General features: G+C 41.0%; 1 protein-coding gene across 1 annotated transcript; it reads right to left on the reverse strand.

Moving 5' to 3' along the window:
- Positions 1-5974: 5974 nt before the first annotated feature.
- On the reverse strand, positions 5975-14532 carry CAV2 (caveolin 2). Its single transcript, XM_061467674.1, has 3 exons — positions 14321-14532; positions 13996-14183; positions 5975-7520 (listed from the first exon to the last, which is right to left on the reverse strand). Exons 1-3 carry the CDS (start codon positions 14468-14470, stop codon positions 7370-7372), a joined length of 489 nt encoding a protein of 162 aa, XP_061323658.1. The 5' UTR covers positions 14471-14532; the 3' UTR covers positions 5975-7369.
- Between the last annotated feature and the right edge of the window lie 216 nt (positions 14533-14748).

Consider the following 14748-nt stretch of genomic DNA (forward strand, 5'->3'; position numbering starts at 1 on the left):
TATACTTAGGAAAGTTTTGCAATTAGCCAGTACCCTGCACATGAATCAGAAGATTTTGATCCATCAGTATTACTGCTTTTCTTAATGTGACTAAAAAAAAAAAAAAAAGGTATATTTGTTAATTTGAAATGCTGATTTGGCCCTGAAATGTGGTTTCTGCAGAACCACAGTCCCCTTTAAAAGCAATTTCTGAATCACACAACACTGCTGTGGCTAGAAGAATATTGGAAGCTGGTGGAATTTATAAACTTTGTGAGGTGAATTCCAGAATAGGCTGCATACGAACTAAAATGAGCCGTCACATCTAGTGAACCTTAGCCGTGCTCATCTCAGCTTGAATACCACGACAACAGCCTACAGAGAAAATGCCATGGATACTAAGGGTGAGGAAGTGACTTCCGCAGAGATGGACAGGGATAGAACTGTGGCCCATTGCCTCCAGCACTGCTGTATGTGAAATGCAATCAAATTTAACAGCCAGGAGCTCAGCATGGATGTGTGCAGGAGTTCTGCAAGGAGCTCCCATTGCGTACAGAAGAAGAGTGTAGCTCAGCAGGAAAGGACCTGGTAAAGGCTTGCAGGAATCTTCTGAAAGTGCAAAGGTTCTGATCCTCTTCTTAGCTATTGTGGATGCATTATCCAGGGGTGGCCTAAAATTGACAGGGGTTATAGACACACAGGCTGGCCTTGAAAATGCCACCCAAACTGTCACCTCATTGAGCTTTGCTGTGTCTTTTGAAGCCCAGGTCAGCTGTTGAACAGGACTACCTACTACCTTGGCTGGCCACCTCACTGCCTTTCTTCCTCCATCACACCAGCCTTAGACATGTCACGCCTAATTTTAACAAGTTCTTATAGCTCCAATGTCTTGCTTTAACTGAACTTTCAAACTTCTGGATTACCTTAGTTGAGAACTTGCTGTAAACATGGAGCAAAGTGTGTGCAAATTATGAGCTGTTCTTTCCATTCTGAGCAGAGGAAAGGTTTTGGTAAGGGTAGGAAACAGTGCAAGGAAAAAAAAAAAAGAAAGGAAAAAAAAAACCCTGATTGGACAAAGTTCTTCAAAAAACTGTCAGAAAATGAGTCATGAAACTGAACTGAATGTGCGTGACTGCTCACTGAGTGTCTTTGTGTGGTATCAAACACTCCCTCTCCTTCCACTCATTACTCCTCCTCCCCACTTTTTTTCCAAGCTTGTGTAATTATTCCTATTATGGTATTAGCAATACTTCTGATATATTCCAATGTAAGCGAGATCAGAATCATTCCTGGGAAACTGTATTCTTTATGTATGGTTTCAACAGCAGCGAGGGTGTCAAGACACAAGACACTGTCAAAGCAGCCTGCCTTATGTAGAGCATTTAAGAACCTCTTAGAAGAGGAAGATCGTTGCATTTTTTTTAGTGGCTTCTGTTCAACTGCTTAACTGCCTTGTTTTATGTGCATTTTTGGATGTTTTGCTGGATGAAAGCCTGAGCTGCCAGAACTGCTGATAGTGAGCTGTTATCAGCAATGCTGCTGTCATCACCTGCTTCATGGTAACAAGCATTGGGACAGGTTTAACATGCAGGCCACTGTTTTGCTCATTCCATTGTTTGCAGATAGTGGCCATCCTGTCTCCAGTCTCTGGAAGATTTCTGTATTTTAAATTATAAGTCACTGGATCAGGACTTTTCTGCTGAGGTGGGTGCCCCTCACTACCACTATGTATAGGGCTGCACTTTTATGTATGCATTTGTTATTTGGCCTGTTTGTTCCCTGTATCAAAGGAGTTATAACAGGAGAAATGGCGAGATCCCTTCACATTCCTTCCTCCTCACAACCTCTAGCTAGGAGTGATTTCCTTTTACATGGAAGCACTGCTACCATAAAACATTTCACAATAGCCTTGAGGGCTAGAAGTAATCCAACACCTGATAGACCCAAAATAAATTTTTCCCTTTCTGAGGTGTGTTAACATATTTGTCTTACTCCTGGGAAAGCTCATTTTGGGAAGCACCTTATTCTGCTGATGTGCAGTAGGTGTACTTTAAGGGGTCCAAGGCATTCTCTTTGCTTGCATCTTAGCCCAGTCTGGGTTTCTGTCTGGGCTTAGATGCAAGTAAGATGCCAAGTTGCCCAAATAAGGGTAGTTCTGGGCATGACTGAAGTAAAAGTGTAGGTACTGAGGGAATGTTATGTGAAAGGGAGGTGCCTTCTCAGTTTAGACATGTTCCTGTTTGGGTGGCAGCTGGGCAGGGATTACAGTTTTGGATGTCAATGCCTGACTCCCAGTCCTTTGCTAGGTGTGTACATCTTTTATTAGAGCTAGTCCCTGTAGGTCTTGTTCAAGATAGCTAGTAATTGCCTTGGCTGGAGTGGTAAATAGATTGAAAGCTTTAATCCTGCCAGACATTGTGCAAATCAAGACACATTTTCTCAACTCTTTTCAATATCAAATTCCCTGATAAATACTGAGGGGGACCATGAACACTGGTCCACGTCAACACTTTTCTGAACCATTCTGCCAGTTCTAGCACATTATTAGCTCTTCATATGTCTTACAGAAATATCAGAGTGTGAGAACTAGTCTTATTAATGGGACTTAAATACCCACTCCTTGAGGCTTATGTATGATCATAGGATCATAGAACCATCTAGGAAAAGATCTTTAAGATTAAATCCATTAAACTATGACTATGAGGGCCTCATCTACAAGGTCTTTGAACACTGCCAGGGATGGTGATTCCCAATGCCTCATCACCCTCCTGTTGAAGAAATTTTTCCTAGTATCCAGTCTAAACCTCCCATGGCACAGTTTGAAGCTGTTACCTCTTGTCTTATTGCTTGTTATCTGGGAGATCAGCCACCTCCTCTCTCCATCCTCCATTCAGGTAGTTGTAGAGAGCAATAAAGACCCCCTGAGCCTTCTCTTCAGACTAAACAACCCCAATTCCCCAGCTGTGATGTTTTTTTTTTGTCAACAAGCTTTGCTGTCTAAGTATTTTGTGGTCAACAGAGCTTATAGTTGTAGCACTGTGATAGCTCTGACGTGCAAAGTAAAAAGCAAGGTGAGGCAGGTACATGGGGTGAAAAAGCAGTGCTTATTAAATTGAGGCAGCTGGCAAAACCAGACATATTTTCCTGAAAGTTTGGGAAAAAAAAAGTGTGAGTCTACATCTTATTGCATTAAAGTGTCTGAAGCAGTATCTGATTCAGTGCCTTGTGGAGGGGTCCTTCTTTCACCCACTTGTGGTTGGAGGGGGGGGGAGCCAGACAGCAAAAACCAAACACCTAAGACAGGTGACACTCACCCCTGGCCTCAAGTTGTGAGAGAAGTGTGTAGAACAGCACCTGCCCCACTACTTACATGAAGTTCTAGTTGCTTCCATAGGCCGTGTCTATTTCTGCACCAAATATAACTTTTTGTGTAGAAGAGGTAAGGAGCCAAGTCAAGCCAAACATTTTGCATTTATCGGTGCAGCATGTCTTTGCTGGAGGATGATTCAGAGCAGGAACCTATCATAGCTCCTCTGAATTGCTTCTACAGAAGACATTTTGTTGCAATAAGCTTAGGAAATTTATTGTCACCAGGATAAAATTAGCCTTTATTAATTCTCCCCTTGGTTGTAAACACTTGCATGAAGAAAGCACCTCATTTTTTAATGCATAACTGCTGCTTCAGTATATTCGTTGGAGGCCTTCAGTTCTAATTTTCATAAGCACAGTGAAATAACAAACTACACTGGTAGAACGTCTGGTGTTTGACCTTGTTCCATTTGCATTTCTATTTTCTTAAAAAGAAACAAAACGCATGTATTTTTCCATCTATTTATAAGAGAGAGTTAATACAGCTTAACAGCAGCAGTTTTATCTCTGCAGGTGGGGGAACAATCACACCCTGTGAAAATATGGACTTGAACTTTGGGTTCCACTGAAAATGAGTGTGTGGTCTGAGGTCCCAGAGCTGCAGGGAAGTTCTGAACTTTTCATTCAATGTATGCATAAGTGGGCTTTTTGGATAGGTGGGAAAAAGCTCCTCATTTACCAATATTTCAAAGTTGCTATTAAAAATTTGTTCCAATGTATATAATGAACAAATAGAGTAGGGAAAGATAAGACACAAATATGAAAGTTCTATAGTCAGATTAGAATGATTTTATGAAATAGCTCTCATAAGAAAGCAGGTTAAATTTCTTTGTGAATTGACAGAAAAAAGTCCATAAACACAAATTCGGGGTTAGTTCTGTTTGTTAGCTGTGTTCTTTATGAAAAACAGGTGAAATAATTTGCATCACAGACCTGAATCTCCAGCGCATGATGATAAACCTGAGGTCATCAGCAACAAGAGGCAGGCTTTTATCCTCATTAACTCTACCATGATGATGGAAAGTCTACCCTTGTTAAGAGCCAAAACATTTTCCCCATTCCACAGAGAAGATGTATCAAAGTACATGACCTGAATCAGGTGTAAATTTTTCTATATTTGTTGCAGACAAAGAGACTAAGTTTCTGTATTCCTTTCTTGGCTAAATCCTCATGTGCAAGTTGCTGTTAAGGGATCAGCTGGGATAATTTGTCCACATAACAAATGCACTGCAGAAGAACTCCAGGAACCTACACTACATTGAATATTACAGTTCAGTGCCAGTGCCCATTCAGTCCCTGTTGTCCAACAATGCTGTAAGCTATTGACAGTATCAGCTGTGGCAGAGCTTTGGGATGTCTGTCAGAACTGTCAAATCCATAAAATCCAGAGCATACTGGCCAGCCAAGGCTGCCTGAGGCAGATTCACATCGAAGCACTGGAGAGTCTGTATATATTCATGCTTTCTTTAACTCCTTTCATGGATGAAGTGTATTTGCCAAGCATCTTATATTTTACTATAAGCCTAACAGTACATTTGGTAACTCTTACAGTAAGAGTACTTAGAACTAGCACTTATCCAGAGAAAGATACTGCTATAAATCATGTAAGAAAATAACAGGTTTAATTACTTAATTACAAGCTTGCTCAAGTCCTGTAACAGCTAGAGAAATGGTGAAAAGAACTAATTAATGACATGCCTAAATTACAATAAGACTAAGATTTGTCTGTGGTATAGCCAGATGATTTCAGTAAGCTACTTAAGGATGCACATATCCAGGAGTTCATGACCTAAACCGATACATTTTTCTCTAGGGAATGGCCTCATTCTCAAAGTTTGGACCCAGACTTGAGCTCCCTCAAAGCTTTTATAGGGCTCCTTTTAGACACAGGAACTAGTACTGATTATTTTCCTTTTTTTTTTTTTTTTTTTAATGAATTTACCACAGGGATATTGTTTTCCATGCAAAATATCTTTGTAAAAATTCTTGGACTTTGTAAAAGAAAATAACTCTCAAAAGAGTTCAAGCCTAGCCTGACCAATTTTTATTTTCAAAAGAGATATTTCCATTTTTAACATAAGAAAGGTATCTTGCAGAACACATCTGAACAACAAGCTAACTTCTTGTAGAACAAAAAAATTCCAGACAAGTTTCCATGGGCAGTAATCATTAAGATCCATTTTCAAAAGCCATATGAATCCCTCTCTAAATGACATGAATGGCAAAAATATTTTTAACATATGTTAACAGATGTTCCTAGTGTACAAAGAATATACAGGGTCAGCTAGCTTCTGTAGGCCAACAAACAAGAAAAGGAAAGTTCTGCAGCTCACCTGTAAAGGAAGCTTGTGCCCATAAAAAAAGAATTAAGCATTTTTTTTAATGTAGCCAAAATTCTGCAGAGATACCTGTTTTAGAGAAAGCAACCGTTCTGTATGGGCTTAATAACAGAGATACATCATTTTCTACTATAAATATGTTAAATGTAGTTGATAACAATGGAACGCTATTGATGCTCACCCTTTACCCTTTCCCATATTTTGGAAGAACCGCATAGTATTCCATGCTGTTCACTATTTATCTAAACAGCTTTTTAAAAAGCTGAGAAATATGAAAAAAGATGAAGTTTTAAATGGGAAAAAGCTGACTTTTTATTATTTTATTATATAGTTCTTTTTTGATATGAAATCTGTGACATCATTTTAGGAAATAACATTCTGAATCATACAAACATTTTACAATTGCAACTTACCATCTGTATTTAAAGAAAACAGCAGCCTAAGCCCATCAGAAGGCTAATGTAATTTTCATGTACCTCTGCATACATTCTGTTATTCTGGTTTACAAAGTCATATTAAGTGCAGAAGGAAGAAGGGCTTTTTTTAGCGGTTAGGCTTTGAAGGAGTAAATAAGTAACATGCGGAATCAAGTCAATAGGTGAGGAGAATTAGACAAGGATACCAATTACACTCACTTGCCTTCTACAAGAGCTTGCTACTTAGTTAAAGTGCTAGCATAGTGTCTTTAATTTTAAATATCACAATGTTCACACAGATAATACACAGAAATAGGCAGGGTTGCATTTACTACACCCCATTTTTAATAAAAAAACATTTCTCATAAACAGATATTTCCAACTCTTTTGCAAGGTCTTGTATGAAAACACTTATAATCTTTGCTTTTACACACAATCATATATAATAATTACACTAGAATTGCACGGCAGCACTTAAAAATCTACATAATTTAGAAACAGAAATTTTAGTTATCTAAAGTAATTTTTTGCAGTGTCTCACTCCTGCTTCCTAATAAGTTGGTTAGAATTAAAATACTATAGAAATAGTGTTTTAAAGAAAACTATCAAGTGCCATTTACAAAGGTACAAAATATACAGCAAGTTAACTTCTCATAAAATAAATATACAGATTAGCTGATGCCCCAAATCATTAGCTAACACCTTATTTTAAAGGATAAACTTCTAGGGAGCTCTTCCCTCTGGTATAGGAGAATTATACAACAGTTCCTCTTCCTGTATGTTTATGCAATGAATCATGATCATTTTAACTGCTGACAATAAAGGACTGGGTTTATCATTCTGCACAGTGAGTGGCAGAACTGCACTGAAGTCAGTGTGAACCCTCAGAGATCACTTCTGCCTAAGGTACCACAGCCTACTCAATGAAGTTTTTATAGTAATAATGCAAATCATTATCACTGTGGTGGCTGTTAAACCTTCACAAGAATTCTCCTGTCATCTAGCAACTAACGTACCATTAAAATAAAGTGTTGCCAACATACTCCATGATTGCTCTGTTGTTAAAATAGTGAGTTATGAAAACTGCCTACTTATTCTTAAACTGATCTCCCTGATAATAAATGAGTTTTAGGAAAAATAGCATGTTCCCGCTTAAACCAGCCATTATAATTTATCAGTTTGGAATGAATGGTAAGTGCTTGTATGTTAGGTTAGCAAAGAGGTATAAAACCAGCTACAATTACAGCGCTGTTGCACCCCTGATGTTTACTCTTGGTCCAGGCGTATATTAACCATGGCAAAGCATCGGCCTAAACTTTGAAAGAATGGTCTGATGAAAACATCTGTCAGGCTCTTCCATATGGTTTGCATTGAAGGCAAGAGCATGAGACACGTTTTCACGAAAGGCACCACAATCCTGTAAAAGAGAAAATGGAAGATTTAATGATTGTTTCTGTTACAGCATGGAGAAATCAGAATAACCAAGCACAAGTATGAGAACACATGGAAGAAGTGATTTTCTAACTCTAAATCTCTAAACAAGTTGGCTTTACACTCTTGCACTCATTCTCCATCAATTTCGCTTACTCACAGCCTTACACCTGCACATGCAGAAGCACCGTGATGCATGCGGTCCTCTAGGCAGGATCACTTGTGTGCAACCCAAGGGACAGGAGAAGCCAGCTTTCTTGTCATCATGTCTCTGCTTCCTAATTGGCAATGCTAAGCTAATTTGTGGACATGCCTGTTACTGAGGTGAACTTTTGCTATCCTCTCCCTGATGCTGGAAGGGCTGGTGTATGTGATATGTGGCAACCTTGCTGCCATCCTGCTGTGTCTGAAGAGCAGAGTCATCCCCTAGGGATTCATTTGCCCCGTGGTTGTATCTGAATGTGGGTCTTTGGGCTTGGCAGAAACACCATGTTCTCTCCAGTTTGATTGACTGGGAACAGTGCTCTTTACAATCTGTTCTTGCTCTGCTCTCTCTTCTGGTGTTTCTTGTATTCACCTCTTTCACCCACCCAAATGCATAGGCACATCACCATTCTCATCTCATTCCTACAGCCTAACTTGGCTGTTAACAACTTGCTACAATAAAACAGGAACAGTAAAGCAATATCTGGTTACATTGGACTGCTGTAGTACAGAGATATGCCAAACCTCAGAAAAATGGAATCCTTGAGGATCCTGTAAAGATTTTCATTTGTGGGTAAGAAACTAACCTAGAGTGAGGTCAAAACTCCTGGACAGGGAAAGACCTTTTTATTTGCTCAGGGTGCATATTTGAAAGTATTGTGCCTTCATCTCCTAACACTGGTAAGCAACCGGGGAGTGCTCTCCATATGTCCCAATTCCAAAGTAAAGTCATCAGTGGTAGGTTAAGCCAAGCATACCAACAACAGAGGCAAGGCAGAAGTGCACATATGGGCGGCTGAGAAGGGCCAGTGAATACATGGTAACTTATGGATACATGATAACTTATGACGCTATTTTAAGTTACTCTCCTTTCTTAATCATTTACTGGCCAAAACCGTCTGTCATTTTACAAAGCTGGATGTTCTTACTTAGGCGCAGATACATTAAATGCGTAAATAACTTATGTAATACCGAAGTGGTAGTAGAGCAAGGTTTAAAAAAAGAAAAATCTGTGCCATATATAACACATTTATTTCCTAAATTAGGTAGAAGAAACTATAGATTCTCTTGATAAAGAATAAACTCTGTTATAGTTTGCTGTTGCATTCCAAATTTAAGATTCAAGTCTTGCATCCACATAAGCCCATTGTAGAACTCTCACTGACTTTGGTTGGATGACAGGAAATATTTAATTTACTATTTCATCATAGGTATGGAAAAAATATACAGGTATTGTGTATTTCCAATGAGTACTGCTCAGAATAACAAAGTAAAAACCCAACAAACAAACAATAAACCAAAGCCAAACTGACACATTTTTAAAAAGTTGGAGCTTAGAAATGTAAAATTTAAAATAAACTATTTATTTTCAGCGTTTATTTAACCAGATTCTCAGCTTTTATCATACAATGCAAGCCATATACTAGTGTGTCTATGTTGCACTCTAAACTAGCCCAGACAGATTTAAACAAGAATAGTTTTTCTAAAACCTTCTGTTCTTTTGTCTCTGCTGAAACAGCTAGTAAAAGACACACTATATAGAACTGTGAGTGCTGCTGGAATAATGTGTCCCTAGTTTTAAACTGACCCCTGTAAATTATGCACTTTACAACCTACCTATAGTATCACTGCATATAGAATAGATAATTTCTAGAGAATAAAAGTAGGGCTTCAGCTGTTAGAATAAAAAAAGATATTTCTCCAAGCAACACAGGGAAAACACCAGAAATGACTACTCAGCTTGTGTTGACTTCATCCCTTTTCCATTTTGGTTAGTTTAGAAAGGCTATGTCACTGCTCCTTTCCTGCCATCTAAAATAAATTTGGCTTTCATTTTTTTTAAATCCAACTGATCTAGAGAGGAGCAGAAAAGCTGACATTTCTGGTGGACCTTATGTTGACAGGATCACACGAAATACAAACTAAACAAATACCACAGTATGCAGAAGTTTCACAGAAAGATGCAGTGAATCACCAGGATGCCATTAGGAAGGGCTGGAAAAGCAGTGATCATACCACCCACAACTGCTGTAGAGATCACTCAGACAGTACCAGAACTCAATATCTTTTGATAATGTTAAATACAATAAATATAAAATGTTTTGGTAATGTTTTATAAACATTGCCAATTTTATGGTAAATGCATATGAAAACCAATGTACACTAGCTCGGTAGGAGGACATGTGAGACATGCTAGCAAACAAAGCTAATTAATGTAAACAACTTTCAACGTTAAAATAAAAGTCAGTCTAACTAAATAACAATTACTCAAACACCTTTCCTCAGAGAAGGAAACCCTTTACACATAGAGAGCAGTAAAAGGCATTTTCTAACTTTTAAAACATGTGAGTGTGGCTATATAGGTATCTACATGTGTATATGTATGCATCCTGTTCGTTCTGCATTTCCACATCATCAGGGTACGATGTGCCTTCTGTGGAATGACCAGGCACACTTAGAAACATAAATAACCAAGGACCACTAAAAGCTATGTATTGTTTTGTGACCTGTCAAGTAAACATTAACATATACATTCTTTACTCAGAATGCTGTGAGTTTACCCCAATCTGCACTTGTATTCACAGAGATAGTAACAGCTTGCTTAAGTGATGTCTAACAGTGGAAGTTGGCATATCCCAAGGATATCAACACTGACTGCAATATTTACACTAGTAATGTCATCACACAATGCAGCATCGGGAAGAAAATCAAAGCTCTGTTGAATATGGCATCTAAGCTGAAGCACAGACAAGATATTTCAACTAGCTATATGACCTCTCATTGAATCTTGCTATGTATAAATATCATAAAATACCCATCCTTTCACTGAGGAGAAGGAATCCCTTCTTTTGGGAACTGTTGAACTGAAAAGTGCAAATTACCCCAGTTTTTCCATCTATCCTATTTTCTTTCTGTTCAAGACATGACATCTACAAAATTATACCCATCAACCTTTTTCACTTTTGCTCACATTACTTTTTTGCTGCTAATCTCCAAGGGATATATACCGGACATGAAAGAAGAGGCTTCAAGGCAACACCAGATCATAGGGTGGGTCTTCATGGCATAGCTATACTGTCATTTCTTTTGATTTCAGACAGCCATCAGGGAGATGGTTTTGGGGTTGAGTATGATAACAATAGGTTATATAAACAGAGTTGTGGAGAAAGAAGTGAGGGATGATACAAGTCCATATTTACTTTGCATGTAAGTCCCTGGCTGCATCTGAGCGCTGGGAATGGAAGCTAAAGCCAACAGGAGCTCCGAGCACCTGCTGCTCCAGCTGATGACAAGAGCATAATCCTGCTCGACTCCTTGTGCTTTAGACCCCATCTCAGATCCAAGACTTGAGTTAAGGATCCACAAATGAACCATTCTTAGCACACATATGCAACATACCAGAAGACTATTCAGACAGGACTACAAAAAAGCATATATGATATTCAAGTGTTAATTTCCAAGAGGTGGCAAACATGTGGCTTGGAACATCAAGGATAAGTCTCTGATCTATAATAAATATAATGAGTTTGCATGTGTTGCCTGAAAAACCACTAGTGTTCTGCTCATGATCAAAAATCAGTAACAGCCTCAACCTAAGGAAATCTTTAAAAGCTTGCTAATATTCACAGAAAGATGTTAAAACTCAGTGTGACAAATTCTGCCATTTATAGTCTGTGGTGAGAATGACAGTCATCAGTAAAGGAGAAGAAAGGTGGAGAAGTACCCTTCCTTGAACAGGCTTGTATATAGGTCACCAACTTGCTAGCTGGCACAGTTTCAGCCCATCATTATCTTTTATCAGCTAGTACAATGCTCGATTCTGTCTCAAGCAGACAGTTTGAGAACAGGAAAAGGATATGTCCCATCTTTATAGATAAAAATGTAAGTTAAAGTGAATTATTACATATTTCTCACTCAGCTTTCTTTCTGCTTTCCGTAAAGTCTCACACATTTGCTTCCTTCTTCAGCCACCTTTTTGCTGGTGGAAGGCAACATTTACTATCAGGTCTGAGAGGGGCAATTCATGAGGTGCCCTTGATGCATGAGGAATGGATTTTTAGCATCCTGACAAAACCGCAATGACATGTGTGACAATCAACAGGGCTTTGTGCCTGAGCAGTTCCAAAAGTTGCTGCAACATGTTTGAATTTAGCCTCAGGAAAGGCTCCCCTAACTAAGATAGATAACATCATCATCTCATTGGTTTGGATGCTGAAAATGAGGCACGGTGACTCTGATGAGACCTCCTACAGGCAGCCATGTGGGAGGGTGTGCCCAGGGTTTTCCCATGACATTTCAACAGATGAAGACAAGAGTTATAATGGAAATCCCTTCCTCTCACCCACAAAACAAGGAGTTACTATTTTTTTCAGACCCAGTGGGGCTACATGGGAGCCAGTACCATGTGTTTTGGGTCTCTACACCTGCACTGCTCATATGCTACCCTCTCAAATGCAGAAACTTTGAACTCCTTACACCAAGAAGTCTGGAACATGGAAAGCTGCAGAGAAGATGACTTAGTCTCAGTGTTTTCCACCTTTGTGTTGGAACAAATCCGATTTGTGGTTGTGGGAAAATGAGGCAGTGCTGGCTCTGGATGGTAGCCCTGGATGAGCTCCAAGGGGGGCAGGTAATGCTACCAATTTATGTGATGCTTTCACACTCATCCCAGGCATAAGGAAGATCAAAATGAAAGATCTGTAGTGACAGTGAACATAGGGAAAGAAAAGTAGTTGCTGGGGAAGCAAGTGTGTTCACAGAAAGTCAAAGGAAACTTTTCAAATGAAGTGCCACATGCGGACAGTCCTATTTCAGATATACTGAGAACCCACTGTTCTTGAGAGAGTCACTAGGGACAACTTGCATAAATAGAAACTGACCCCAGAGTCCTGGCTCAGTGAAACTCATGTCCACACATCCACACTGTAAAATCCATATACCAGATCATACTGAAGCACAAAAACTTCTTACAGTCTTAATAAATCTGGCATTGATTAATTCTTCCACAGATATCTCACTACTGGAAGTCGATATGGTCATCGTACCTTTTTGCAGTCACACAGTACTCACAGCGCAGTGACAGCTCCAGACTTGAAAGTCTAGGCATGCTATACAGTGTTCATAATTTAGGGACCAGAGAAGCAGCATGTAAGCAGCTCTAAACTTCATTGCAACTCTTCTGGGTGAGATGCCGACTCAATGTTTCTAAATTTGAGTTAATTGGGTTTTGAAGTGGCTCATGGCAATGTCATCAACCCGAACTTCCATTCCACTTTTGAAAACAGAAATCTGCACCTTTGAGATTGCAACCAAGGGCTCAGATAACCAATGTATTCCTATTGACTTGAGATTTTTTTCCTAGTTTCTGGATTGTATTTTGTTTTCCTTAAAAATTTCTTGATGATTCCAAGTCAAATGAGACTTTGGCCAAAACCCATGTATATGGAAAATCCTGGTTTGCAGGAATGGCTTTGATAATATGCATTCATCCCTTCCTCTGCAGCCATAGAGAGGTTTCCTTAACATCATTATTTTCCCTGCCTTTCTTCCTTTTCCATGATCATCTGCCTTTCTTGTCTCCAGGTATTCTTCCCTAATATTTTGCCAGTATATTCTGTTTCAAACATATAAGGTTTTTTGTGACTTGGAGTACCAGTATATTTGCCTGTGAAGCTGGGCAATGGCCGCTTTCCTGTGCTTAGCAGGGCTTTGCTTATGTGGAAGTGCTTTGGGGCACTGCACCTAGAGATGGCCATGTATTAGATGCAAGGCAGTGACAGTAGATTTTGTGGTAACAGCAAAGAAAGAGTGAGTTGGGCTCTCAAAAGCTTACTTTAGTCTGTGAGGAAAAAATGGAAGAGGTAACCATACTGAGAAGGTGGCAGTAACGCTTCTGCCCAAGACTTTCATTTCAAATAAACACGTTTTAACAACTTCTGTACTCCAGTTTTAAAAGAACAAGCAATCGTTATTACTAGTCCAGAAGCCAGCTGAGTCTGGAATGCATTGTGTAGATGCTATTCGAAGTAAAGAAGGCTCTCTGCTCGAAGGAGCTTCCACAGACATGGCAGACCAAAAGCACAGCAGGGAACTGAATCACAGTGAAAACACTGTTGTCATTTCTCTCCCTTTAAAACCAAAGCAGACAACGTAAGCAGATCTGACTACTGGCTGTAAAGGCGGTGATCAACAGCTAGGAGTAGTGCTGCTGGGCCGTCTGCAGAGCCCACCCACCACGGGCAACAGAACGCACTTACCAGATGTGCAGGCAGCTGAGCGCCGCAAAGACGATCCCCACAACCAGGGCCAGGGGTATGGCAAGGACCAGGGTCAGGAGCTTGTAGATCACGTACTTGCTGAGCTCAAAGAGAGCGTGGCTGCAGATCCAGACTTTGTCGAAGGAGTGCGTTAGCTCTGGCTCCGCGATCACGTCCTCGAAGCCCAGCTGGAACGACAGCAGCCAGGCCGTTACGCGGAGCTGGCACTAGGGGAGACTGGGGGCACTCCGCCCACCGCCCCGGCCCGTCGCGGCCCGGCCCGTCCCGCCCCGCCGCCCCGGGCTGGGTCCCCGCGCCCGCGCACCTGGAGGTGGGCGTTCATCCCATGGGGGTCGCGGTCCAGCTCGTCCTCCGCGCCCTTCTCCGCCTCCGACAGCGCGGGGCCGCCGCTGCGCGGGAAGTTGTCGTCGTCCATGAAGATGCGGGTGTCCACCTTCTCCGTCTCTAGCCCCATGGCGCTGCCCGCCGCTCCGTGGCTCCCGGCCCGGCCCTGCCCTGCCCCGGCCGTTGCCGCGGCACCCGCCGCTCCGCCGGGCTGGGGCGGAGCGGGGCTGCCCGGGACACGCCCCGCGTGACGGGTCGTGCCGGGGCCGGGAGCAAGAAGGAGGGGATCCCCAGGAGCGGGCAGCGAGGGGTCCTCCGCCCGCAGCGCCGGCCTGCAGCACAGTCGCCCCTCGGCTCGGTGGCCACTCTATGGATCGGCACCTCCGCCCGTTGGGAGCCGCCAGACCT

Source organism: Pezoporus flaviventris, unplaced genomic scaffold (assembly GCF_033815535.1).
Source record: "Pezoporus flaviventris isolate CSIRO_AGI_PZ_B2104156 unplaced genomic scaffold, CSIRO_AGI_Pfla_v1 ptg000045l, whole genome shotgun sequence".
NCBI lineage: Eukaryota > Metazoa > Chordata > Aves > Psittaciformes > Psittacidae > Pezoporus > Pezoporus flaviventris.

What these genes read in the sequence shown, in the direction of transcription:
- CAV2 (XM_061467674.1), bottom strand. Translation starts at nt 14,470, where the DNA reads ATGGGGCTAGAGACGGAGAAGGTGGACACCCGCATCTTCATGGACGAC. An exon ending in GGATGAACGCCCACCTCCAG is followed by an intron (nt 14,184 to 14,320) that starts GTGCGCGGGCGC and finishes CTGTCGTTCCAG; the next exon opens with CTGGGCTTCGAGGACGTGAT. An exon ending in CTCAGCTGCCTGCACATCTG is followed by an intron (nt 7,521 to 13,995) that starts GTAAGTGCGTTC and finishes TCTCTTTTACAG; the next exon opens with GATTGTGGTGCCTTTCGTGA.